Below are 25,741 nucleotides of genomic sequence, written 5' to 3'. Positions count from 1 at the left end.
TCAAAAGTAAGGTGACGTATACTTAATTATATATATGTTTGATTTTATTTAAATAATTTAATAAATTATTTTTATTGTATTTTTCATTAATTATCTATAATTTAATTAAATGAAGATTGTGATATTAAAAAATATTTAATACAAAGTTTCAAATGAAAATATAAAATTAATTTTTGATAGGAAAATATTTTTTCTAGTTTTAAAATAAAGTAGAATACTTTTTGTATAGTTTTAATTTAAAATAAAATAAAAGGCCTAACTAACTTAAGCTTATCTAACACCTTCTCTTAAACTTAGTATAGCTAAGAAAACCATTTATTTAAATTATTTTATAAATAAAAAAATAAAAAAAAATAATAATCTAAACTAATCAGGAATTGCACGTGGTCATTGACTTGACACTTAATTTAATAGCAAATACTTATGAAGGTTCCGGAAATATAACTTGATTATTATTACTGTCAAAAATTAAACTTAGATATTTATCTGCAACTAAAATTAATTATGCCACAAATTACTCTATAAAATATATACAATTAAAATCTATAACTGAAACTAATATGTTGGCTACAATATCCATGAATTAATTAGAGACTAATGAACAAAACTATACTTGATGATATTCAATGCTATTGTTTCAAAGACTTGAAAATCTTGATGAGGCGGGCGTTCGACGAGAAGAAGATGGCAGTGATCGATGAGGTAACTCGTTTTTCAACGAATCGAAAGAAAAAAAAAATTAATTGGTTTAAGATCCATAAATAGTGAAAAGTGTTAAGATTGAGATGAAAATGAAAATAAATTTAGGACTGAGTTTTATAAATTGAGTATAGAGATGATGAAAAAATTAATGGAGATAATTATTATAGACATATTGTTAATTTTAAAACAAATATAAATAACAATGAAGGGCAATTGATACATAGCCATGAAATTAAAAAGATTTCATAATCTCCAATAAAAAGTTTGAGTTTCTGAATAGATTTATCAAATTCAATCAAACCCAAAAACCTAAGTAAATTCTCTTGAGAATCGCATGGAAAGAGAAAAAATAATGCACAATCGCTATTAGAATAAAATTGAATATCGTGAATGAGAGATAGAAATTAAGATGAGAACGAGATTAGGTTTTAATAAGTATTCATTGTTTATGTATATTTTTTAGAGTTAGCGGAGGGGTTAACTTGGCATTAACTTTTGCAAAAAGAAGAATAAAACGTTAAACTAAAAATTCTGTTACATACACGTTATATATATAAAGATAAAGATATTACATAATGGCTTGGGTTCCTAAAGTTGAAACTTGAAAGTTGTTAGATGACTTGGCTTTGGTTACTCTCTTTTTCTGTCATTGCATCATCCATACTCCAAAGTTCTGAATCTTTCTTAATTAACAATCAAAGAAATAAAATCTTAAGATAATATGTTTTAAAAAAAATATTTACATATGAAATTAAAAATATTTACTTAATCAACACTTATTACTTACTATAAAGATCTTCTAACTGATGTTGACTGCATTGATGAACTAGAAATCGCCTGAGGTAGTGGGTGTAGCAGTAGCGGTGGTAGTAGTAGTATCATCTATATTTTCAATAACAAAGCTATTAATACAAATATTAATATGATTAAATTAAATTTAATAATTGCAATCTACATAAAATATAAAATTATAAAGTATATCATAATCATACCAATTGCAAGGTCCGCTATTGTCGGTAGACCTTCTTCTTCATCCTCATATTCACGAACAATGATAGGTTGATGAGATTGGCTCCACCAATTTTTCAGACATATCAAAGCTTCCACATATGTCGGATTCAATGAGCTCTTAAAAGGATCTAAAATACGCCTTCCAATGGAGAAAGCCGCCTCAGAAGCAACTGTAGAAGCTGGAACAGCTAAGACGTCACGAGCAATTTTTGACAAGGTCGGGTATTTGGATGAATTTACACACCACCATTTCAGTATATCAAAGTGGTCAAGCTGACCCATTTTAAAAGGTTCAGTATCATCAGAAAAGTACTTATCCAATTCATTTTTTGTCATTTCACCATTTTGCTTGATCCTTTCTTGCTCAAACTCATCTTGAATGTCATCCCAAAGAAATGAGAAAAAATCTGATGCATTTGTAGTAGTAGTACTAGTGTCTTGACCTTGGCTCAGTGGAACTGATAGTTGTAATTGTGATTGCTCATTCCCACCACCATACACCTCAAACAATGTTCTAAGAGTCATTTCAATCTTATTCACCATCAACTTGGACTTGATTGGGCCATGCAATTTACGGAAGTAATAGTTGAAATAATTCAACTTGTATCTTGGATCTAGTACTAAGGCAATCAAGAATACTTCGTTACATTTATCAATACTTTTCCAATACTTATCATACTTCTCCTTCATGTTCTTAGCCATGCTCACTAATAGGTCTTCGTTTTCTGCAAGAGACAACTTATATAAATGTTGTTGTATTCCACTAATCGTAATGAAATACTTATTTGAAGTGACATATATTGAGTCACTAAACTTCACAATGACTTCGTGGAAAGCTCCCAAGAATTGTACAAAGACCTTTGCATTCTCCCAATCTAATTCAATAGGCGGCCCGTCTTTCTTGTTTCCATCTTTGTCAACCTCATCAAAATAAGCCCTGTAGTTCAAATCTTTCAACAAACTCTTGAAAGCATCCTTGAATTTTAAAGCAGTCTTAAGCATAAGAAAAGTAGAATTCTACCTTGTTGGGACATCTAATTTCAAGAGTCCCTTGCATTCAATATTAGCCTTCTCAACTTGCTCTTTAAACATTTTCAACCTGGCAGGGGAAGACCTCACATATCTCACGGCATTTCTTATAGCTAAAATTGAATGACTATTTTCTTTTAGACTTTCAACAACAATCAAATTGATGATGTGAGCACAACATCTCATGTGTAAAAATTTCCCATTTAATATGAGACCATTGGCCATTTCACTGTACTTCTGTCGCAAGCTACGAATAACAACATCAGTCGAAGAAGCATTGTCAATTGTGATTGCAAATAATTTAGTAATGCCCCATTCATCCAAAGACTCATGAATGTGTTTCGCAATTGTATCTCCCTTGTGATCTTTCACTATACAAAATGTGATAATTCTTTTTTGATAGTTGAAATCATCATCGACCCAATGTGCCATTATCACCATATAATTCAAGTTCTGAATTGATGTCCATGTGTCAGTGGTGATGGACACCCTTTGATGTTTCAAATTATTCTTCAACTTCTCCTTTTCTTCACAAAAATTCTTGAGAACATCCCTTGCAATAGTAATTCTAGAAGGGATTTCAAATCTAGGTTGCAAGGTTCGAACAAATTCTTTAAAACCTACTCCCTCGACGTGTCGAAAAGGCAACTCATCAACTGCAATATACCTTGCCACAATAACTCTACATGCTTCTTTGTTGTAAGCAACTGCAACTAAACTTTTTTCTCCTTCTTTAAGCGTCTCGAAACTTAATACCTTCTGCTTACTTTCATTATTCCTACACGAGCTTTGCCTACAAGATTTTCGATAGTAATTGTTTAATTGAGTCGTCTCGTTGCTAGTAGGACAAGAGAACTCATTGCCGCAGTAAATGCACTCACACCTAGGAGTTTCATTCTCATCTTTAGATAACTTTTCAAAGTGATTCCAAACATGTGATGTTTTTCTTCCTTCAGGAGATTTTTTCCTTGTTCTTGATTTCTTCATCCTTTTCTTGTCCCTTGTTTCATTCTCGTTGTCATTGGCAGATGGTGATGATCCAAATTCATTAGTATCTTCTATATCGACCATTTTTTAAATCTGAAAAATAAACAAATAACAATACAATATATATTTAATATATAAAAATAGTAATCCAACCAATCACTGTAGTACAGTTAATCACAGAACCTACTTCACTACGAACAAATATATAAAATATTCAAACACCTCTAACATACATTTCTACTTTCACTCAGTACAAGTACAGTTAATCACATAACTTACTTCACTATGGATGAATACGTAAGATATTCAAACTCCTCTAATAATTTATAAATAATTTTAATTTTTTAATACACCGAGCAACAAATAATTAAGTATCAAACTGCCACCACTGTTACACACAAACACATAAAATAAATTATAATCACAACTTTCCAATAATAACATAATCTGTTAAAAATGTAGTATTTCAGATAGAATTTAACCAAAAAAAAATACACAAATTTAACTCTAATCTAACTACTAATTCTAATAATTTTAATAATATTTGCATGTAAAAAAAATAAAAAACATAATATATTTTTTTTTTAAAAAACCGTACATATAATTATATATTATTTTTATTTTTTCTTTATCATATAATATATATATTTTCTATCTGTTTAAACTAAAAATAATTTTTTAAAAAAATACCAGTTGCTGAGTAGTGCGTGTGGTTGTGGTGGTGGTAGTCGAAGGTCGGGCTCCGGTCGACGACGACAACGGGTGACTACTGGTGGGACTCCGACCCGACGAAGAGAAGAAGGAGAGGCAAACGGAGAAGAGAAGAGAAGGGGGTGGGGTGGCTCGTGTCGTGGGCCTCGTGGGGTTGATTGCGGGTGCGCCGTGCGACTGAGAACGGAGAAGATGAAGAGAAGAGAAGAGAAAGGGAGGGGTGAGTGAGGTTGGGTACTCGGAGTCGGAGCTCAGACGGGGATGGCTTTGTAAAAATTAGGGTGTCGTTTGGTAACATTTTTTTTATTAGTTTTTTGTTTTTAAAATTGAAAAAGTGAAAATATTTTTCAAAAATATGTTCTGTAAAACTATTTTTACTTTTTAATTTTTTAATTGAGAATCAAAATTTTAAAAACAAAAAAAGTCGCTTTCAATATTTTTTAAACAGTTTTTTTTTTCTTAATCAATATCTTGGACTTCGATCATGACCCGGACCCAAATCCCCCCACCGCCCTGGCGCTGAACCCGCCCTCTGACTTGAACCCAAATCCAACCCTGGACCTAGACCTGACGTAAATAAAATAAAAAAATGAAAAATGAAAATGAACTTTCCAGAACACACTTTTGTTTTCTGTTTTTAAAATTGAAAAACAAAAGTGGTTACAGAACGCATTTTTGTTTTTCAAAAGAAAAATTTTTAAAAGTAAAAGTTTTACTTTCATTTTGTGATTTAAAAATTAAAAAACAAAAATGTTACCAAACGGCACCTAGGTTTTTAACTTTTCCATTTTTTTTATGTTTTATATTTTGTAAATTGTAATAAAAAAATAATCTTTTATATATGAGTGTTCAATAAATTTAAGATTTTTACATTATATATATTTAAATTTTTTAATTTTTTTTTATTTTAGACCAGAATTTTTTTTTAAATATTGTATATTTTTTTTTATTTATACTATCTTGAGTTTTTATTTAGTTATTTCATTATTGTTTTTTATTGTTCTGTTTTGTAATTTTAGTGTTTTTTATAAAAATACAATATTTTTGTAAAAATTTTCGTGTGATAATAAAATTATAAATTTTTATCTAAAATTCAATATTTTTTAAAAAATTCCCAGAAAAAAATTACATAAACTCAACCAAAATTGAATAAACTCACAAAAAAAAATATAATTCAAATAACTCAACAAATAATTCAAACTGCTTCATAAATATAAGAAAAATTACATAAAACATCAACTTTTATAAATTTTTTACATTTTTATGTTCAAGATTACTTTTTTAAAATTTTTTACGGTATTATATATAAACATACAAGAAAACAAAAAGTTAATCACATAAAAATAACAACAAAACAATATAAAAAATAATATACAAATAACAAAAAAAATCAATAATAATTCAAATAAAACAAATATATCAATTTTTGTATTTTTACTAAAATTGTCTATAATATATTACATAAATTATGTTTAATAATTTAACTTATTTTACAATATAAAGTTTGTACTTTATAGTGTTTAATTAGAAATTTGAATTTTTTAATTGATAATTTTGATTATATTTAAATATTGAAGCTAACATTTAGAATCTATTTTTTTTAGATAATAATACTTTAATGTTTATTCAATTTATATTTATTCTATGTTTAAGTTTTTAATATTAATTTAGACTATAATGATTTTAATCTTGAAATATATACTATATATATATTTTTAAAATCTAATTATTTAAACACTAAAAATTAATAATAATAATAATTGGTTTGGACAGGTTAACACGACCAAATTAATGAAATTATTGAGTGGTTAAACTTTTTATTTTATATATAAGATTGGTTACAATTAGATATTTGCAACTCATTTATACTGGGTTAGAAAAAGTATAGTACAACCCGATCAAACCGACCAATATACACCCTTAATATATATATATATATATAAATTGGCCGAGTTGGCTTGCGGGTTACGGGTCCAACCTGAAACTCGGTCTGTCCAAAAAAATTAAACAGAAACTCACTTGTTAGGTCCATCAGGTTGAACCTGACCCACCCGTAATGAACAGGTTTTTAAAAAAATTTAGATTTTTAAAAATATAATAAAATATTATAGAAATTTTTACATGAAAAATCCATTTTACACAATTTATTACAAAATTACTCACACACGCCTATGACTACATTTTTACTTACAAAGTTGCTTTTATTACACAAATACCACTTAGTCATCATTCCATCCATCATCAATCAAATCCTACTCTCTTCCCTCTCTTTTTTCATTTTCTATCAATCAATCCATCATTTCACTCTCTTTTTTTTTTCTTTTCTTTTTATTTTTAATTTTATTTCAGTTTTTATTTTTTTATTTTTAATTTTATTTCAGTTTTTAATTTTTTATTTTTAATTTTATTTTCAGTTTTTAATTTTTAATTTTTTTTTTCCATAACAATTCTTCTTTTCTTTTTATTTTTAATTTTATTTCAGTTTTTAATTTTTAGTTTTTAATTTTATTTCAGTTTTTAATTTTTTATTTTTAATTTTATTTTCAGTTTTTAATTTTTAATTTTTTTTCCATAACAATTCTTCTTTTCTTTTTATTTTTAATTTTTAATTGTAAAACTAGTTTCTTATATATTGTTGCTTAGGTCTAGGATTGACTTCTATCAATCAATCCATCATTTCACTCTCTTTTTTTCTTCTTTTCTTTTTATTTTTAATTTCATTCATTTTTAATTTTATTTCAGTTTTTAATTTTAAATTTTTTTACATAACAATTCTTCTTTTCTTCTTATTTTTAATTTTTAATTGTAAAGCTAGTTTCTTATATATTCTTACGAAGAAACGGACCTTGATAACATATGGAGCGACTGTGTAGAGAATAAAGCCAGAAAGAGTATAGAAATCATTGTGCTTCTTATGTATGTTTGCTCAACAAATAATGCAGAGATTTCATTGTCAACGTTTCTGGGAAAAAAGCTAATGTTGGTGCTGATGTTCGAACCGAGGTTTGTTTTCGGTTTTTTTTTGGTTTTCTCCCATATTTGAAATTTTACACCTTCTATATGTATTTTTTTAATAAGTTTTTTATCTAGTTGTTTCCTGTCCATTTTTATATCATCAATGGGTAACAATGAGATTTATCATGGATGTTGATGTTCAAAGAGTTTTTCCTGTATTTTAGTTTGTATACAGTTGTTTTGTAGTTTTATTATAGTTTTGCTACTTGCATATGTTATTTCACTATAAAATTAATATGCAACTATTTGCACAAAACTTACTATGTATAACTACTATTTTTTAGTCCCCATCAAATTAAATTCTTGCATAATATATAAACTATCATAAAATGATAATGCAACTATAAGGCAACTATTTGCACTTGCATACAGTTGTTTTGTAGTTTTATTATAGTTTTGCTACTGGCATATGTTATTTCACTATAAAATTAATATGCAACTATTTGCACAAAACTTACTATGTATAACTACTATTTCTTAGTCCCCATCAAATTAAATTCTTGCATAATATATAAACTATCATAAAACGATAATGCAACTATAAGGCAACCAAAACAAAAAATAAATCAAAATGTAACTGTATATAACGTAGATGTATTATTCATGAGGTTTTTTTAAAAATTTTCACATCATACATTGTTTTGAATTTGGTGGGAGGTCCAGATCTGTTTGTTACAGATCTACATTTCATGAATCTGGATTTCGATATTAGGGGGAGTTGTTTTGATCGAATAAAACAGAAAACAAATGTGTAATTTCAGTTTCTTCACAGTTTTCGATTTTTTTTCGTCATTTTCAGTTTAGATCATTGCAGGTATTTTTTCCAGTTGTTTTTGCCAGAATTAATAGTTGTATTTTTCTCGTTTTGGTTTCATTTTGGTTGTTTTGCGGTTTTGAAACGAGCGCGTATTTTCATCTTCATGGTTCGCTTCCGTACAAATTTGAAGGCTTAGTGCATGTGGTATTTTTGTAAATATTTGCATGTGGACTGTATAAATGTTTAATGGGCCGGCCCAAAGTATTTTTGTAATTTTTTTTCCTTTTTTGTATTTTTTTGTTTTTTTCCCAATATTATATTTTTAAGTGATATAAAAAATTTTGACACTCTTTAAAAAGACTGTTATTTGATATTTATTTATTTTTACTTTTGTAGTAACATGATTTTAATAAATGATGATGACTAATTATAAAATAAAACAATACAATATACTTTTCTAAATAGTAGTCACGAGAAATTAAGGTGATGTTCACCTCGAATGGCACAGTGATATATGTGATTGGTTAGTGATACTTTTTAAAAGTTATTGTATTAAATTATATGAGACTCAATACTAAATTGCATCAATAATAATATTAACATGTATTTGTTAAGCGATCTGCAAATAGGGCTGCTCATTGTCTTGCTAGAGAGTCTTGTTTTTCGTCAGATTGTATTTTTAATCAGCATAATATTTCTGCTGATTTCAAGTCTATTGTAATGGCTAAACTTACACAAAACTTGTAATTACGATCCATGTACAATTTTTTTTTAACACGATCACTTTAATTGATTAGAAAAAAAAGAAAAAAAAAAGCAATGTTAAAGTGTTAAAGAGGAGGGCCTCTTTCATAACAAAAAAAAAATAACTCATTATCTATTATAAGGACAAAATATTTTAAATCCAAATTGATATAAAATTTATAAATACACCTTATTTTAATAATTTTTATTTTACATAAAATATATATTTAATTATATTATTTTTTATAATTTTTTTTATTTTGATTCATATTCTTAAAAAATATATCTATCAAACAAAAATAAATCATATTTCAAATATCATAATTAAAAAATTAAAATAAAAAAGTATGTGAAATTTTATTTTAAAAAAAACTATACATTATTTTTAAAAAATTATAAAAGTAAAATTTAAAAAAAATATTAAAATTAACATAAAATAATATGGGAAAAAAATTAAAAATAAAAATTAATAATGATTTTTAAAAATTATTTTGAACTTAATTTTTTTATATATTAGGATGTACTTATTATTTTATGGAATACAAATTGATTTTTTTTAAAATAATTAAATAATAAATTAATTAATCTACTTTAATTTTTTATATTTTTTTATTTTTATAATTCAAAATAGTTTTTTTTTGCAAATTCGACATAGAAGCTTCAATAGCAACTAAAGAGTAATCTAAATTGTAACCAAAATTCACATACTAACCTACATAAAGAGAGCACTTAAACAACCCAAACTGAAAATTAAGGGTACGTTTGGAAAGCCACAATGTAATTGGATTTGTGTGTAATTAGACGTAATTACACAATTTGGTATGTTTGTCTGACCATTAATTACACTGTAACTGTGTAATTGGAAGTAATTGAGGGTTCAAATTACACTCTCCAATTCTCATATCCAAACACACCTTGCATTTTAAAATATAGTGTAAATACTATACTGTGTAATTACTACCCTAATAATTACCCTACCTGATAATTACACAATTACTTCTAAACGCACTATTAAAAAAAATTAAAAATAGCATATGATATAGTTTCTAAAAAAAACACAAATTAATTAAATAGATTAATTTTTATTTTTGGGTGGAAATATAAATATTTATGGCGTTGGAAAACCAAAAGGTATTTTGTTGAAGACGAACCAGATCGAAGCTCTCAAACTCAAACTCTCTTCTTCCAATGGTAAATTCATTCTCTTTTTCCCTCTTTTCCAATTCTTATTATTATGATTATTTTATATTTTTTCCTGTTTTTTTTTTTTTTTAATTTTTTTCTCTTCATCCAAACACACTATTAGGGTTCTTAATTTTTTGATTATCTAAATGGTATTCGAAACTATAAGCTGTTTCTACGTCAAAGTTGTTTGATTATCTGAGTACTGAGTGTGCTGTGTACTTCTAGTTCGTTGATTTGAGAAACCGATTGGCTATATATATATAAATATATATATATATATATTTATATGCGCTGGTGTGTGTGTATTAGATTTTAGTACAAATGATTGTTGAAAGAAACCCAAAAATGAACTGTACTCAGAAATCAGAATTTTCTTAGTTAATTTCTGAGTTTGGCAGAGTGAGGAAATTCATAATCGTAGAAAATTATATGTTAGGAAATGCAATACAATATTAGAGAAGTTTATGTTAGGAGTTTACAAAATTCTCAATTGGATTGGATCATATGTAGTTATAAATGCAAGGAAGTTTTGATATTCATGTTCTTTGGTGATTTAATTACAAAATTCGTTTACTGGGATTCTCTAAGATTGGCTATATGTATATATATACACACTCGGGGGTGTGTATTAGATTTTACAACTGATTGCTGAAGAAACCCAAAAAGAAAATGAATTGTACTCAGAATTGTCATAGTTAATTTCGAGTTCTTCAGAGTGAGGAAATAGATAATCCTGTAAAATTATATGTTGATAGGTAGAGGAATCGAGTTACACTTAAAGAAATGCAATACAAGATTAGAAAAATGTATGTTAGGAGTTTACAAAATTCTCAATTGGATTGGATCATATGTAGTTATATATGCAAGGAAGTTTTGATATTCATGTTCTTTGTAGATTAGTTACATCAAATGTTGGGGAAATTAGCAGCTACCTGTTTTGAGAGTATGTTTGAAGCTAGCCATCTGGATGATTCTGAAAGATTCTCATAAATCTTTTTGAAGAAATATTTTTATTAATGAAAAAATAAAATCTTTCAAAGCTTGGCTGTGAAACGCTGTTTTGAAATCATGCTTGCGTTTTTCTCCTCTCGTAACATCTGTATGTATGGATATGTGCATCTACATGTGTGTTTATATGTGTATTAACTCTCTTTTGTTATATTTGGTTTAGGCTGATCCTGAATTGGAAGCTATCAGACAGAGAAGAATGCAGGAGCTTATGGCTCAGCATGGCATGGTAAGCCTAATGGCTCTCCGTTATTATGAGTACCTTTTTTTTTCTTTTAATGTATAGAAAAATTGTTTTTCTACTGAAAAATGAGACTTTTTTAGTTTATCTGAAATTGCATTGCTGATCATTGTTAAACTGTATTCATGAGTAGGCAAATCAATCAAATCCTGAACAGCAGAATGCACAAGAAGATGCTAAGAGGTTTTAACTAAATCTAGTTATCTTTAATACTGTTTTGCTTTTGTTAAGAATTAGGGTCTGATTGTAATGTTTTTGAGTGAATAATTAGAGAGGCAGATGAACGAAGGCAGATGATGCTTAGTCAAATTTTATCTTCTGAAGCACGTGAAAGAAGTAAGCTTACATTCATACGTTTTTATGTTGTAATGATTTTGGAAGCTTGTTTTTCTTAATTTCTCATCTTAAGTGATAATTCCATCTGCGCTTGTTTTGGTTGTTCCATATTTAAGTCTGTCCCTCTATTGGTTTGGTTCTAATAGAAAATTCCATTTCGTCCAATTTTCCATTGAATTAGCAATTGTGACATCACATTTTCTTTGGGTAATTGTTTGTTCTTTGTTTTCTCAAAAAGAAACGTAAAATTAGAATTAACTCGGTTCATTTGGTTTGGTGTGAAATCTATCTTGGTAATATGTACCTTACTGTTAGCTACATAATTGGCTTGTGAAAAGCAATTATAAATTTTGTAGTTCTTTCTTGGTACTGGTGACTAGATTTAGCTCGGTGTAATTGAAAGGGACTGAAAATTGTTGGCCTTGTAAAAAAGCACCATTCTTGAACTCAATTGCGAGCATAGGCAATTAGACATGATTCTTTAGCAATGTGTATCATTAATTTGTTAACACATTATTGTCTATGCAGTTGCTCGAATCGCTCTGGTGAAACCCGAGAAAGCAAGGGGCGTCGAAGATGTTTTGCTGAGAGCTGCTCAAATGGGCCAAATTGCTGAAAAGGTAAGGTCTTCATTTTTCAATCCAATCTACGTTTCTTTAAGAGTAAATTTGATCAGAAGAAAGTTATGCTCAATGCTCTATTAACAGGTTTCCGAAGAAAGACTGATAACACTATTGGAACAAATCAACAGCCAAACAAGCAAACAAACCAAAGTCACAGTAAGTCCATTTTTCGCCATGTTAGCAAATTAATTCACGAAAAGCATTTGGAGTTTTCCTTTGAATCCCCTTTTCTTTTCCAGATTCAGAGGCGTCGGAGTGTTCTTGAGGACGATGATTGATTAAAAAACACAGGCTTGATAATGTGTGTGATTATTATTGACACTATGAAGTGCTTTGATTTTGTATCTAAAAATGATTTCTATGTAGTGAGTTGTGAAAACATTTTGACTGTATTTATGCTTCTGCTATTTCCTTTTGGTTATCCTAGAAACTTCCATATTTCGAATCCAGAGCATATGTATTCCTAATTTTTTTTTCAAATGAATTTCATAACTTTTAAAAGATGAATTAGTTGAAGAGTATTGTTATTGGACACCAGTTGTGTCCAACACCTTTTATAAGTGTTGCTCAACGATTGGTTAGCGATATTCCTTAAAAGTTATTTTCGAGATCCGATATTTAATTACATCGATAACTGTATAACACCAAAGATGGTATTAAGTGTCAGTGTTACTTTTTAGCAATTTTCTTAGTTAAACCAAAGAAATTTTAATAGAATCATGTTAAAATGTCTCTATGCAAATAAATTTTAATGATCAATTGTGTGTGCTGAAAATCTTATGTTAAACTTTGTTCATCACTCTTTTCTTCCAATGAACTATATGTTATTGACCTATTGATGCTCACCATTCATTTTGAAAAAAATGATAAAATATTGCCCATGCAACTATAATTAATTGTAAAGATAAGAAATCCTTAACAAAGAGTATAAGTATATCTTCTAAGGGATAACCTTAAGTCAATCATTACTTAGAGCATCTCTAAGGAGACACAAAATTTAGTGTTACACTATCACTAAATTTGGTGTCAAAAATTATTTCTACTCCAACCACAACACCAAAAATTACACTAAAAAAAATATTCCTTATTATTATATTAATTTTTTAATAAATTAAAAAAAAATAATATCATATTAATTAACAAAAATTACCACAATTTTTATATTTAACTAATAATTTAAATAAACTTACTAATGTGATTAAAGACAATAATACTGTAAAATCGGCGAAATTCGATAAATTAAAATATCATATTGCAATAACATAATATTCACATTTAAATTTACACAAAAAAAAAAAATATTATAAGGTGCTTTTACAATGTATTCTTCTAAATAAAAGAGTCACGCAACAGAAAGTTTGAATTTTATTTTCGGCATGTTAAATTTTTTTAAATTTTTTAAAATTTTGCAGGATGTTTTAAATAACTATAATGTACACGACCATAAAAAAAAAGACTAAACAAGTCTCCCGAATGCTGAAACAGGTAGGAGTAAATCAGTGCACCACTTTTAAAGAAGTGCATTATTTTCGGCGTATTAAATTTTTCTAAATTTTTTTTAAATTTTACAGGATGTCTTAAATAATTATAATGTATACTACTATATAAAAAAAATAGACTAAAAAAGTTTATCGGGTGCCAAAATAAATAGAAGTAGATTCGTACATCACTTTTAAAAATGTGTATTAAAAAATTTCCCAAAAAATAATTCTTAATTTTACAAATATAATAATATAAATATATATAAATATTATTTAAATTATTAAAAAAAAACTAAAAAAAAAAAAAGAAGATGCCGTGACTACAGTGCACGGCATAGAAAAATCTACAAAATGCTGCATGATATGCAGCCTCCTTGGATCAAATACATACACCATATAATGATTTTGCAGTCTCCTTGGAACTGCTCTTAGACACCAAATAAATTGATGTTAATAGTATTCCATTTTTATATTATTTGTGTTTTTACATTGAAAAAATATATTGTCCTCTTATTGTAGCAATGATAGGATTTATCTATTCATAATTCTTTTTTACTTTTCCAAATGTGGTAGACTAATAAATTAAAAGAATCATATAATAAGCTTTCACAGAAAAACGTATACGTAAAAAAATAATAAAAGAAATTATAATAAATAAAAATTTGTATTTTGAATTTTGATAAATACTTACAAGAGATGTACTAACTAATTTTGCATGAATATTATTGTATTCATACTATATTTGTTATTGCAGAGTAATAAATTAATATGTCAATTATAAAATTCATAACGATAACTCTAAGATTTAGAGTTATTATCATATCTTTAAGCTTGAATTTAGTGTGAATTGTGGATCAATTAATGTTTATATTGTGTAATTGTGTCTAGTTTGTTGTGTCTTTATAATAAATGAAAGTGTGTGTGTTAGTAAGTGTTAAATAGACTTATGTTATTGTTTTTATGTGTTTTAAGCAGAAAAAAATACAAGAATAGGTATTTGAAAATGTTTGGGACAAGGAGAAAAGGAGCAGGAAAATGATTATTGCTGACTGGCATTGCTGTAGCACTCATCGCGTAGCAATTTGTCAGCCCAGTAAGTTTATTTTGGCAGATAGTCCAGCTGGCTTTAATGAAAAGAAAAACGAGCTGAGGTGGCGGAATTTGGCTATTGACTCAACAAACATGTGGAAAATGAAGGACAAGTGGGTGATGATTGGGATTTCCAATTAGGGTAAACTTTGGTACCCTAATTGGGGAGCAAAAAGAAAAAGAGGGAGTGATAATAGAAGAGAGGCTGGCTGCACTTGAGAGGAGTACGAAAAAAACCTTACAGCAGAAAAAAAAAGTTTCTAAGTACAAAGAAGGAAGAGAGTACAAAGAAGAAGAAGATTGAGAAGAAGGAGAAGAAGGCAACATTCAAAGAAGGATTTGAGCTCAACACTCATCTCTCTTGCTCTCCACTTCGTTTTGTATCATTTTCTTCTCTTTAAGCTTTTCTTTAACTTCATGAACAATACATTTTCTGGTTTTGAGTTTCAAATTTCAGTTATGAACTAAACTTTTTGAGATTTGGGTGGTTATGAACCCTTGTATGGACTAGTGTTTTGACTTTGCAATGATGAAGTAATCTTGACTTAGTTCAATTAGTTGTGATGAAATGTTGAGTGAATGTTAATTTTTGGCCATTTTTAACATTTAGCAAGCTAGATCCTACTTGGAAAAGTAAGACCTAGTTGAACCCTTCTAATTGATGCATGATTTTTACCTTTTCTTTTAGGTATTAATTAGTAGTGAAATAGGAATATTTTGCTACCATGTATAACTAAGGATTTGATGCTCTATTGGGCTATTTGTGATCTAAACTGATGTAGGAATGCATTGTGAGATTGTGAATGCTTTATTGCAAGTTTTGGAAAAAGCTTGCTGGTTTTTTTGAAATCTGTTAACTTTCCCAGGATTGCTGAGTCATTGCTGTGTCATTGCTGTATCAACTGGGACATACAAGTGGAAATTAATCACCCAAGTCTATTTTCCAAATCTGAAATTACCACCATTTTAATCACTTTTAGTTTCTCATTTTTAGTTTATTTAGCTTAAAAAGTTAGTTCTCAAGTTTAGAACCAAGGCTATAAATTTTTCTCGTGCATTAATGTGTGATTTTATTTTATTTTTATTTGAAATTCTTGGAATTACTTTTAGTTGATTTAACATTATTTAGTAAAAAGTCCCTGTGGAGACGAACTTTGATTTACTTATCATTGTATTACTTGTTTGTGATTGTGTACACTTGCGCAATTATAAAGCAATAGAATTTTCACAACAAGTTTTTGGCGCCGTTGCCGGGGATTGATTTAGTGAAATTTTATTTTTGGAACTTAATTACTATCAATTTGTTTTTTTTAAGTTTTCATTTGTTCATTCTATTTTCCTTGTTCTATTTTACGCTTTGTTTGTCTTGTTTTGGTTTCTTTTGCAAGGTCTTGAGATGTCTCATCTACAAGTCCTTATGAATTTTGTTCAACATGACTTGGAGCCCTTGTATGAAGCATGGTGGAGATACAAGACATTTCTAGTGAGGTTTCCATATCATGGGTTGTCCAAAGAGTGTCAATTAGAGGTCTTCCTCAATGAATTGAATCCAAGCACACGAAAATGGGTAGAAAGAGGAAATGGTACCACAAATTTCTACCAACTATCAATTGATGAAGCCTATTGGATGTTGGAAGATATGGCGGAGTACAATGAGTGGTGTTGTAATTGTCCAAACAATGACCATGTTTGGGAGGACAACTACAACAATTTGGAGCCAAATTTTGACACTTACACTCAAGTACCAAATGATGAGAAATTGAAGGATTTTCAAGAGTTCAACATAGAAGAAGAGCCTCATCAAATGGTTCAACCAAGCTCACTTGAGGCATTGATGATGGAGTTCATGGCGAAAAATGATGCCTTAATTCAAAGCCAAGCTTCATCATTGAAGAAATTGGAGAATCAATTTGAGCTTTTGGTCAATGAGTTGTATGCTAAACCCCATGAAACTTTGGGTATTGATATGGAAAATTCAAGGGAGGAAGAAGAAAATGAAAATGTCATTTTGAGGAGTGGTGATGAGTTGGAGATACTTGGGGAAAATTTTGAGCAATTACAAGAGCTCACTTCAATCCAAAGTAGTGAAATAAAAGATAAGGAAGCAAGCATTCCAAGTTGGTTAACATTTATTGCTGCTCATAATGCTATAGCATTATCACAGCAAAACTGTCTAGTTTTTGAAAAAATTCAACAAGAGCATTTTTGCATTCCTCAAGTCAAAGAGCTCATGGTAATGGAATATTATGTTTATGAAGATCCTTTTTGGCCACTACCTCCTCCTCCACCATTGGCATGGTACCTTGGCATCCATCATGCCAATTCTTCGAAGTCAAGAAAAGTTGAACATTTGCGCTCATCAATTTCATATCTCGCCAAGTTTGAGAGCGTTCATGACAAAGACCCATTTGTGAGGGCATATGCCACTCTCTATGGGCGGAAGCCGCTCTTTGATGAGTGCTTCTCAAAAAGTCAAGCCGACGACTTTAAATCAAGCGCTTCTTGGGAGGCAACCCAAGCTTTCTAAACTTTGTCTTTATTTTGTTTCAAATTCAATAAACATGCAATCTTAAATGGTTTTGACAATTGCATTGTAGTTTTTTTTTTCTCTCTTTCTTTTCTTTTTCTCTCTTATAGGTGCAAGCATAAAGTCAAATGGAATTGGACGCACTTATGGAGGTTGACACAAGCAATTTTGCGCATCATTGACTAGGGGAGTTCTTCTTTAACTCATCTTTATTTATTTTAAACTTGCTTACACATATTTGAGAATTTGGTGCTTAAACATGTTTTGGGAAACTAATTTTTTTTTCTTTTTATTTTATTTTGCTTGTTTGAAAAAAAAAATAAAAAATTGAGGCATATGTGCCTTGGTTTGGTGATTTTCCACATTCTAATACATGATTGATAGGGTGCATAGCTTGTTGAAAAATGTAAATATTGTTTGAGCTTGTGACTAATTCTTGTGCTAGTTTCATGTTGATTGAGATATGTCTACTTTTGAGCACGAATGCCTTGATCATTTTATTGTGTGTGATTTGGTAAAAGTTTGTGTAAATATATGATTTTGTGATCTCACAAGTCTTAGAATTTTGTTTGATTCTCTCTTGAGGCGAAATCCTAGACAATGCTTAACCAAAGACATGATTTAGGCCATTTTTGGACTGTTTGAGCCTTTCGAGCCAACCATAGTATTATTTCATCCCTAGTCACCCCCTTTGCGCATAATTGATCCCTTTATTTTTTTTTTACCACATGTAAGCCTAGCCAAATACAAATTTTTCCACCATATACCCTTTGAGCACCATATTATTCTAAGATATTTGTTTGTTGTGTCATGAAGGGGATGTGAGAAGTGCAATTTTGGTAGAGTGGTAATTGGGTGAGTGTTTTCATTGTGGTACTTTATTATTCTCACTATTGGGGACAATATTGAATTTTAAGTTGGGGGAGAGTTACCATATTTTGTGTTTATTGCCATTATTATATTTGTATTGTTAGTTATTCGGAAAAAAAAAATGTTTAAAATTAAGTTTGGGGTGTGACACCCCTTGAAAAAAAAAAGAGTGTTCAAACTTAAGTTTAGGGGCTTAAAAAAAAGTGTGTTTAAAATTAAGTTTGGGGTGTGCCCTTGCAAAAAAAAAAAAAAAAAAAAAAAAGAGCATGATTTTTTTTAGAAGCTTGAAGTCCTGTGTGTTATAGCATTGCTTCGACGTGCAGGAGCGAGACACAAAAAAAAATGCTATGCTAAGGCATTGCTATAACTCCTGGGAGCACATTATTTTGGAAAATTTTGGGGCAATAAATAATGGCAATATTAATACTCAAATTTTTTGTGGGATATTCTTTGAGGAAGTAAGTGTGAGGTCTCATTTTGGTTTTAGAAAAATTAAGGTGTTTTTAGGTGATTTGAGCCAAAAATGACTTCTCTTAACCACCTTCACCTAAGCCTTACATTACAAGCTTGAAAAAGTCCTTTTGATCTTTGGTTCGTGTTTGTCTACATTAGTGGAGAGAGAGATGAAAAACAAACCTATGAGACTTTGTCACTTTAGAGATTTTGTGCTTAATTCATATTTACATAAATTGATCTAAATTGCAAGTAATATTTTGATAAAAGGCATTTCACACACACACTTGGAGTAATCAAAATTGGAATAAAACTTGTGCTTGAATTTTTCACAATCATTGGACAATCTTTTTATTTTTCTCTAAGCTATGTTCATTAATCAACCTTTAAGGAAATGTGGAGATCACCAATTTTAGTGTCATATTGCCTCTTGTTTTATTTTCTTTATTTTTCTTTTTGCTTGAGGACAAGCAAAGTTTTAAGTTTGGGGTGTGATAACTCTATGAAAATAGAGTTATTTATATTTTTTTGGGCATTAAATTAGCTTTGTTCTCAAGTATTTTTAATTTATTTTAGTGACTTTTATTTGGTTTTATTTAGTTTGCATAAATATTTATTTTAGTATTTTGAAATTAGTTTTAATTAATTTTCTTAATTTTTATTTATTTATTTAGTCTCCCAATTAATTAAATACAATTGTTTGTGGTGTATTAAAATTTTAAATGCAAACTGTGCATTTAGTATTATGGGCCCATCTATTTAAAAAGAGAAAACAAAGCAAGAAGGAGAGAAAGAAATTGGGCCTGATGTGACTTTTAAAGGCTTGGGTATATATGCATTGGATATATATGCTAGGCATATGATTGAAGGCAGGGAAGAGAATTAGAAAAGAGGAGGCGGCTGACAGTGAAGAAAAGAAGAGAAATGAAGAAAAAGAAAAAGAAGAAAAAGAAAAAAAAAACTGATTGTGAACAGATTGATGCAGGGAAGAGAGTTCATTGAGTGCACAAGAGGTTAATTTGGTTACATTGATAGTTGACATTGGGGTTGTAATTTGGAACTTTTCGGTGTGACTTTGCATGTCTAATTGTCTCTGCCGTGGGTTTTATGATGGTGATAATTAGTGAAATGGTGTGAATTGGCAGTGGTAATGTTAGAAATAGTGCAAGTTTGAACTGATTTGTGTTGTTGGATAAATTAGACAGTGGAAGAGTTCCACAGGGGAAGTATCATGGCCGAGTACTACGTGGATTGTGTGTAAGGTGTCAAAAGTTACTTGGTGTGGTGTGGGTTGGCAAAAGTAGTAGTTTTTGAACAAGAGTGGGTTGGAGACAGTGAAGTACATTGTACGAGTTCTTGTTGTGTTTAGGGGCAGCAGTGAGTAAGGCAACAAAGAAGAAATTCATTGTGTTGGGATAGTGTGCAAGTGGAAAGAAAAGAAAATGCCCAAAGTTAAGAAGACCGCCAACAAGAATAAAAAGAAATCACTGCATGAAATTCCTAAGTTTCATTGCCCGGCAGCTGAGACAAAGTATCACGAGAAGGTGGACAATCGGGAATTTTATATGGAGCGTGGATTAGTAGCCGATATTGAGGATATCGATGAGTTGCCCGAATGGGTCAGTGCAACGATTCATAAGCGAGATTGGGGACTTTTTGTCCAACAAAGAGAGCAGGCGGTCATGGAAGTTGTCAAGGAATTTTACGCCAACTTCCTATCCCAAGAATGGCCCACTGTAGTGGTGGTGCGTGAAGTCCCAGTCTCATTTTCGAGTTGCGGCAATCAACGATACGTTTGGGTTAAACTCTGTCGAGTGCCAATACTCGCGCAAGAGGGCGAGGTGAGCGACGAGGCTGTGGGTGACATGATGCCGATGCTCGCTAAGCCGGGATACGAATGGAGTTTTGATAATTATGGCAATCTTCGATTTCGGCGCACGATTTGGAGCACGAGTTGAAATGTTGGTATACATTCGTGCAAGCGCTCTCGCCTACTTCACATGATTCGACCGTCAGCAGAGACCGCGCCTGGATGCTCTATTGCATTAGAATGGGCTGGGATGTTGACGTCGGGGCTGTCCTTGCCCAAGAGATTGCTGATTGTGCACACAGGGGGAAAGGGAAGTTATTCCTCCCTGCTACCATTACTGCTCTTTGCCGCAAGGCAGGTGTACCCATATGGAAGGAAGAAGGCGCCCTGAATCCTCGGGGGCCTATAAATTTTGGTCCACCTCGAGCCCCGAAAACAACGCCTACCCCAGCGACGTCCTCAGCCACGGAGCCTCCCGTAGATCGCTTTGCTCGCTTTGAGCAAGTGCAACAACAAATGTGTGGTCGATTGCACGCGATGTGGGATTATGAGCAGAAGCGTGACGTCGTCATGGAACGTGCATTCAAGAGGACTACGCCCCGTTTTGATCCCAAGTTCCCGGACTTCCCTCGGCATGTTCTAGACCGTGGGGAGGCCCATCGGCTTCGAACACGGAGGAGCCCCACGAGGACTCGAGTAGAGGGAGTTTTTCTCATACCTAAGCTATTTTATATTTTTCTGTTTTGTGTTGTTTGTGTTTAGATTGTCTTGTGCTCGTTGTATGTTGTCTTTTGTGTTTGGAACTTTTATTCTATGTTGTTTATGTGTTTGTTAGTTTGGCATTGAGAGTTTTTTTTTCAGTTTTTTCAGTAAAATTAGGCAGCAACAATAATGGAATGGGCGGAAAGTATCATCATCGAGCAGAACACTAGGCCACCGAAAAACTGAAAAAAAAACTCTCAATGCCAAACTAACAAACACATAAACAACATAGAATAAAAGTTCCAAACACAAAAGACAACATACAACGAGCACAAGACAATCTAAACACAAACAACACAAAACAGAAAAATATAAAATAGCTTAGGTATGAGAAAAACTCCCTCTACTCGGAGTCCTCGTGGGGCTCCTCTGTGTTCGAAGCTGATGGGCCTCCCCACGGGTCTAGAACATGCTGAGGGAAGTCCGGGAACTTGGGATCAAAACGGGGCGTAGTCCTCTTGAATGCACGTTCCATGACGACGTCACGCTTCTGCTCATAATCCCACATCGCGTGCAATCGACCACACATTTGTTGTTGCACTTGCTCAAAGCGAGCAAAGCGATCTACGGGAGGCTCCGTGGCTGAGGACGTCGCTGGGGTAGGCGTTGTTTTCGGGGCTCGAGGTGGACCAAAATTTATAGGCCCCCGAGGATTCAGGGCGCCTTCTTCCTTCCATATGGGTACACCTGCCTTGCGGCAAAGAGCAGTAATGGTAGCAGGGAGGAATAACTTCCCTTTCCCCCTGTGTGCACAATCAGCAATCTCTTGGGCAAGGACAGCCCCGACGTCAACATCCCAGCCCATTCTAATGCAATAGAGCATCCAGGCGCGGTCTCTGCTGACGGTCGAATCATGTGAAGTAGGGCAGAGAGCAGTTTGCACGAATGTAGTATACCAACATTTCAACTCGTGCTCCAAATCAGTGCGCCGAAATCGAAGATTGCCATAATTATCAAAACTCCATTCAGATCCTGGCTTAGCGAGCATCGGCATCATGTCACCCACAGTCTCGTCGCTCACCTGCCCTCTTTGCGCGGAGTATTGGCACTCGACAGAGTTTAACCCAAACAGATCGTTGATTGCTGCAGCTGAAAATGAGACTGGGACTTCACGCACCACCACTACAGTGGGCCATTCTTGGGATAGGAAGTTGGCGTAAAATTCCTTGACAACTTCCATGACCGCCTGCTCTCTTTGTTGGACAAAAAGTCCCCAATCTCGCTTATGAATCGTTGCACTGACCCATTCGGGCAACTCATCGATATCCTCAATATCGGCTACTAATCCACGCTCCATATAAAATTCCCGATTGTCCACCTTCTCGTGATACTTTGTCTCAGCTGCCGGGCAATGAAACTTAGGAATTTCATGCAGTGATTTCTTTTTATTCTTGTTGGCGGTCTTCTTAACTTTGGGCATTTTCTTTTCTTTCCACTTGCACACTATCCCAACACAATGAATTTCTTCTTTGTTGCCTTATCATGCTGCATTGTTGGATATTATGGATGTTTCCCTTAGTCTCTCCTCACTAGTTTATACTTGTATTTTTCCACCATGCTTTGCATTTCTCATACGATTATTTCACATGTAATTTTAGCATCTAGAATTGGTTAGTGTATCTCCTTGAAGCGAAATCCTAGTTCGACTTGTCCCTTAGAAATGATTTAGGCCATCCTTGGACGTTTGAGCTTTTCTAACCTTCCCTATAAAATGCATTTTTCCCTAGTCACCCAAGTTTGAGCCGTTTAGCCTATTCTTGTTGTGCAACCCGATCATCCATATCACATCCATTCTAAATTGCATTTCCACATATATCCTAACTTAATTGCTCACCTGTCAAGAGCCAAGTTTCACATTAAGTTTGGGGTGAGTGTGGTGAGTGTAATTTGTGGCGAGCTAATTCAAGATTATACTTTTAGCCACATTGGGGACAATGTTGGGTTGTAAGTTTGGGGTGGGGGAATTAGCTCACAAGGTATATTAGTATGCATTTTTAATAACTTTCTCTTGCTATATATAAGTATAATATAGTACTAAATTCCTTTCTAGTTCAAAAAAAAAAATCAGCAAAGAAAAAAAAAAGTATATATATATATTTGCAACTAAGTTTGGGGTGTTTCACCCATTTGAATTAAATAAATAAAAAAAAAAAAGAGAATAAACATAGCAAGAGAAGTTAATTTTAATATCAAGTACTTGTGAGTATTGAATTAGGGAAGTGAGTCAAGAAAAAAAAAATCATTAGGAAGAGGCTCGGTTTTTGACAAGTGAAGTGGTTAGGTGTTGAGCTAGCTAAAATACATCCTTTACCATACCCTAACCCAAGCCTAACATTACAAGCCTAATAAAGTCCTATTGATCAAGGGGATAAGTTTAGACTACATTAGTGGAGAGGAGTGCACTAATCCAACTTATGGAGCTTAAGTGAATGAAAAAGAAAAAAAAAAAGTTTAAGGTAATTGCAGAAAGTTCAAAGTTTAGATGGGATATACTTGTATAAATTGGTGATTAGGTGACTTTTGGGAAATATTAATGTTATCCAATGACAAAAACGTTAAAGGGGCAGCATATAAAGTTACGGCAAGCAATTTCATATTCCATTTAATTCCATTTTTTCTGAGGGCGTCAATGTTCGCTAGGCCATCTTGAATTTCTATAGAATCTCTCATGTGTCTTGTGTGTGAGTCTTTGTGTAAAATTTGTTGTGTGCTTTATTTTGTTTATTTTTTGTTGTCATTGCTCGAGGACGAGCAAGATTCTAAGTTTGGGGTGTTGATAACTCTAAGATTTAGAGTTATTATCATATCTTTAAGCTTGAATTTAATGTGAATTGTGGATCAATTAATGTTTATATTGTGTAATTGTGTCTAGTTTGTTGTGTCTTTGTAATAAATGAAAGTGTGTGTGTTAGTAAGTGTTAAATAGACTTATGTTATTGTTTTTATGTGTTTTAAGCAGAAAAAAAATACAAGAATAGGTATTTGAAAATGTTTGGGACAAGGAGAAAAGGAGCAGGAAAATGATTATTCTTGGTGGCATTCTTTGTAGCACTCATCGCGTAGCAATTTGTCGGCCAGGTAAGTTTATTTTGGCGATAGTCCAAAGTGGCTTTAATGAAAAGAAAAACGAGCTGAGGTGGCGGAATTTGGCTATTGACTCAACAAACATGTGGAAAATGAAGGACAAGTGGGTGATGATTGGGATTTCCAATTAGGGTAAACTTTGGTACCCTAATTGGGGAGCAAAAAGAAAAAGAGGGAGTGATAATAGAAGAGAGGCTGGCTGCACTTGAGAGGAGTACGAAAAAAACCTTACAGCAGAAAAAAAAAGTTTCTAAGTACAAAGAAGGAAGAGAGTACAAAGAAGAAGAAGATTGAGAAGAAGGAGAAGAAGGCAAAATTCAAAGAAGGATTTGAGCTCAACACTCATCTCTCTTGCTCTCCACTTCGTTTTGTATCATTTTCTTCTCTTTAAGCTTTTCTTTAACTTCATGAACAATACATTTTCTGGTTTTGAGTTTCAAATTTCAGTTATGAACTAAACTTTTTGAGATTTGGGTGGTTATGAACCCTTGTATGGACTAGTGTTTTGACTTTGCAATGATGAAGTAATCTTGACTTAGTTCAATTAGTTGTGATGAAATGTTGAGTGAATGTTAATTTTTGGCCATTTTTAACATTTAGCAAGCTAGATCCTACTTGGAAAAGTAAGACCTAGTTGAACCCTTCTAATTGATGCATGATTTTTACCTTTTCTTTTAGGTATTAATTAGTAGTGAAATAGGAATATTTTGCTACCATGTATAACTAAGGATTTGATGCTCTATTGGGCTATTTGTGATCTAAACTGATGTAGGAATGCATTGTGAGATTGTGAATGGTTTATTGCAAGTTTTGGAAAAAGCTTGCTGGTTTTTTTGAAATCTGTTAACTTTCCCAGGATTGCTTTGAGTCATTCTTTGTGTCATTCTTTGTGTCATTCTTTGTATCAACTGGGACATACAAGTGGAAATTAATCACCCAAGTCTATTTTCCAAATCTGAAATTACCACCATTTTAATCACTTTTAGTTTCTCATTTTTAGTTTATTTAGCTTAAAAAGTTAGTTCTTAAGTTTAGAACCAAGGCTATAAATTTTTCTCGTGCATTAATGTGTGATTTTATTTTATTTTTATTTGAAATTCTTGGAATTACTTTTAGTTGATTTAACATTATTTAGTAAAAAGTCCCTGTGGAGACGAACTTTGATTTACTTATCATTGTATTACTTGTTTGTGATTGTGTACACTTGCGCAATTATAAAGCAATAGAATTTTCACAACAGTTACAAAATACTTTTGAAAGATACGAGTTAATAAGAAAGTAAATATAATGAATTTTTCACTCATTTCTAAGCTTTT

The 25,741-nt window shown here is 31.4% G+C and overlaps 1 protein-coding gene across 1 annotated transcript; it reads left to right on the top strand.

Annotated features, from left to right (window-relative positions):
- The first annotated feature begins 10,016 nt into the window (after positions 1-10,016).
- LOC115696237 (uncharacterized) lies at positions 10,017-12,856 on the top strand. Its single transcript, XM_030623143.2, has 7 exons — positions 10,017-10,147; positions 11,313-11,378; positions 11,524-11,573; positions 11,662-11,726; positions 12,255-12,346; positions 12,434-12,505; positions 12,589-12,856. The coding sequence occupies exons 1-7, from the start codon at positions 10,145-10,147 to the stop codon at positions 12,625-12,627; spliced, it is 387 nt and encodes a 128-aa protein (XP_030479003.1). The 5' UTR covers positions 10,017-10,144; the 3' UTR covers positions 12,628-12,856.
- Positions 12,857-25,741: the final 12,885 nt, after the last annotated feature.

This window comes from Cannabis sativa, chromosome 7 (assembly GCF_029168945.1).
Source record: "Cannabis sativa cultivar Pink pepper isolate KNU-18-1 chromosome 7, ASM2916894v1, whole genome shotgun sequence".
In the NCBI taxonomy this organism is placed as follows: Eukaryota; Viridiplantae; Streptophyta; class Magnoliopsida; order Rosales; family Cannabaceae; genus Cannabis; species Cannabis sativa.
Note: the sequence above shows the minus strand (reverse complement) of the source record. Positions and strands in the feature narration are given on the sequence as shown.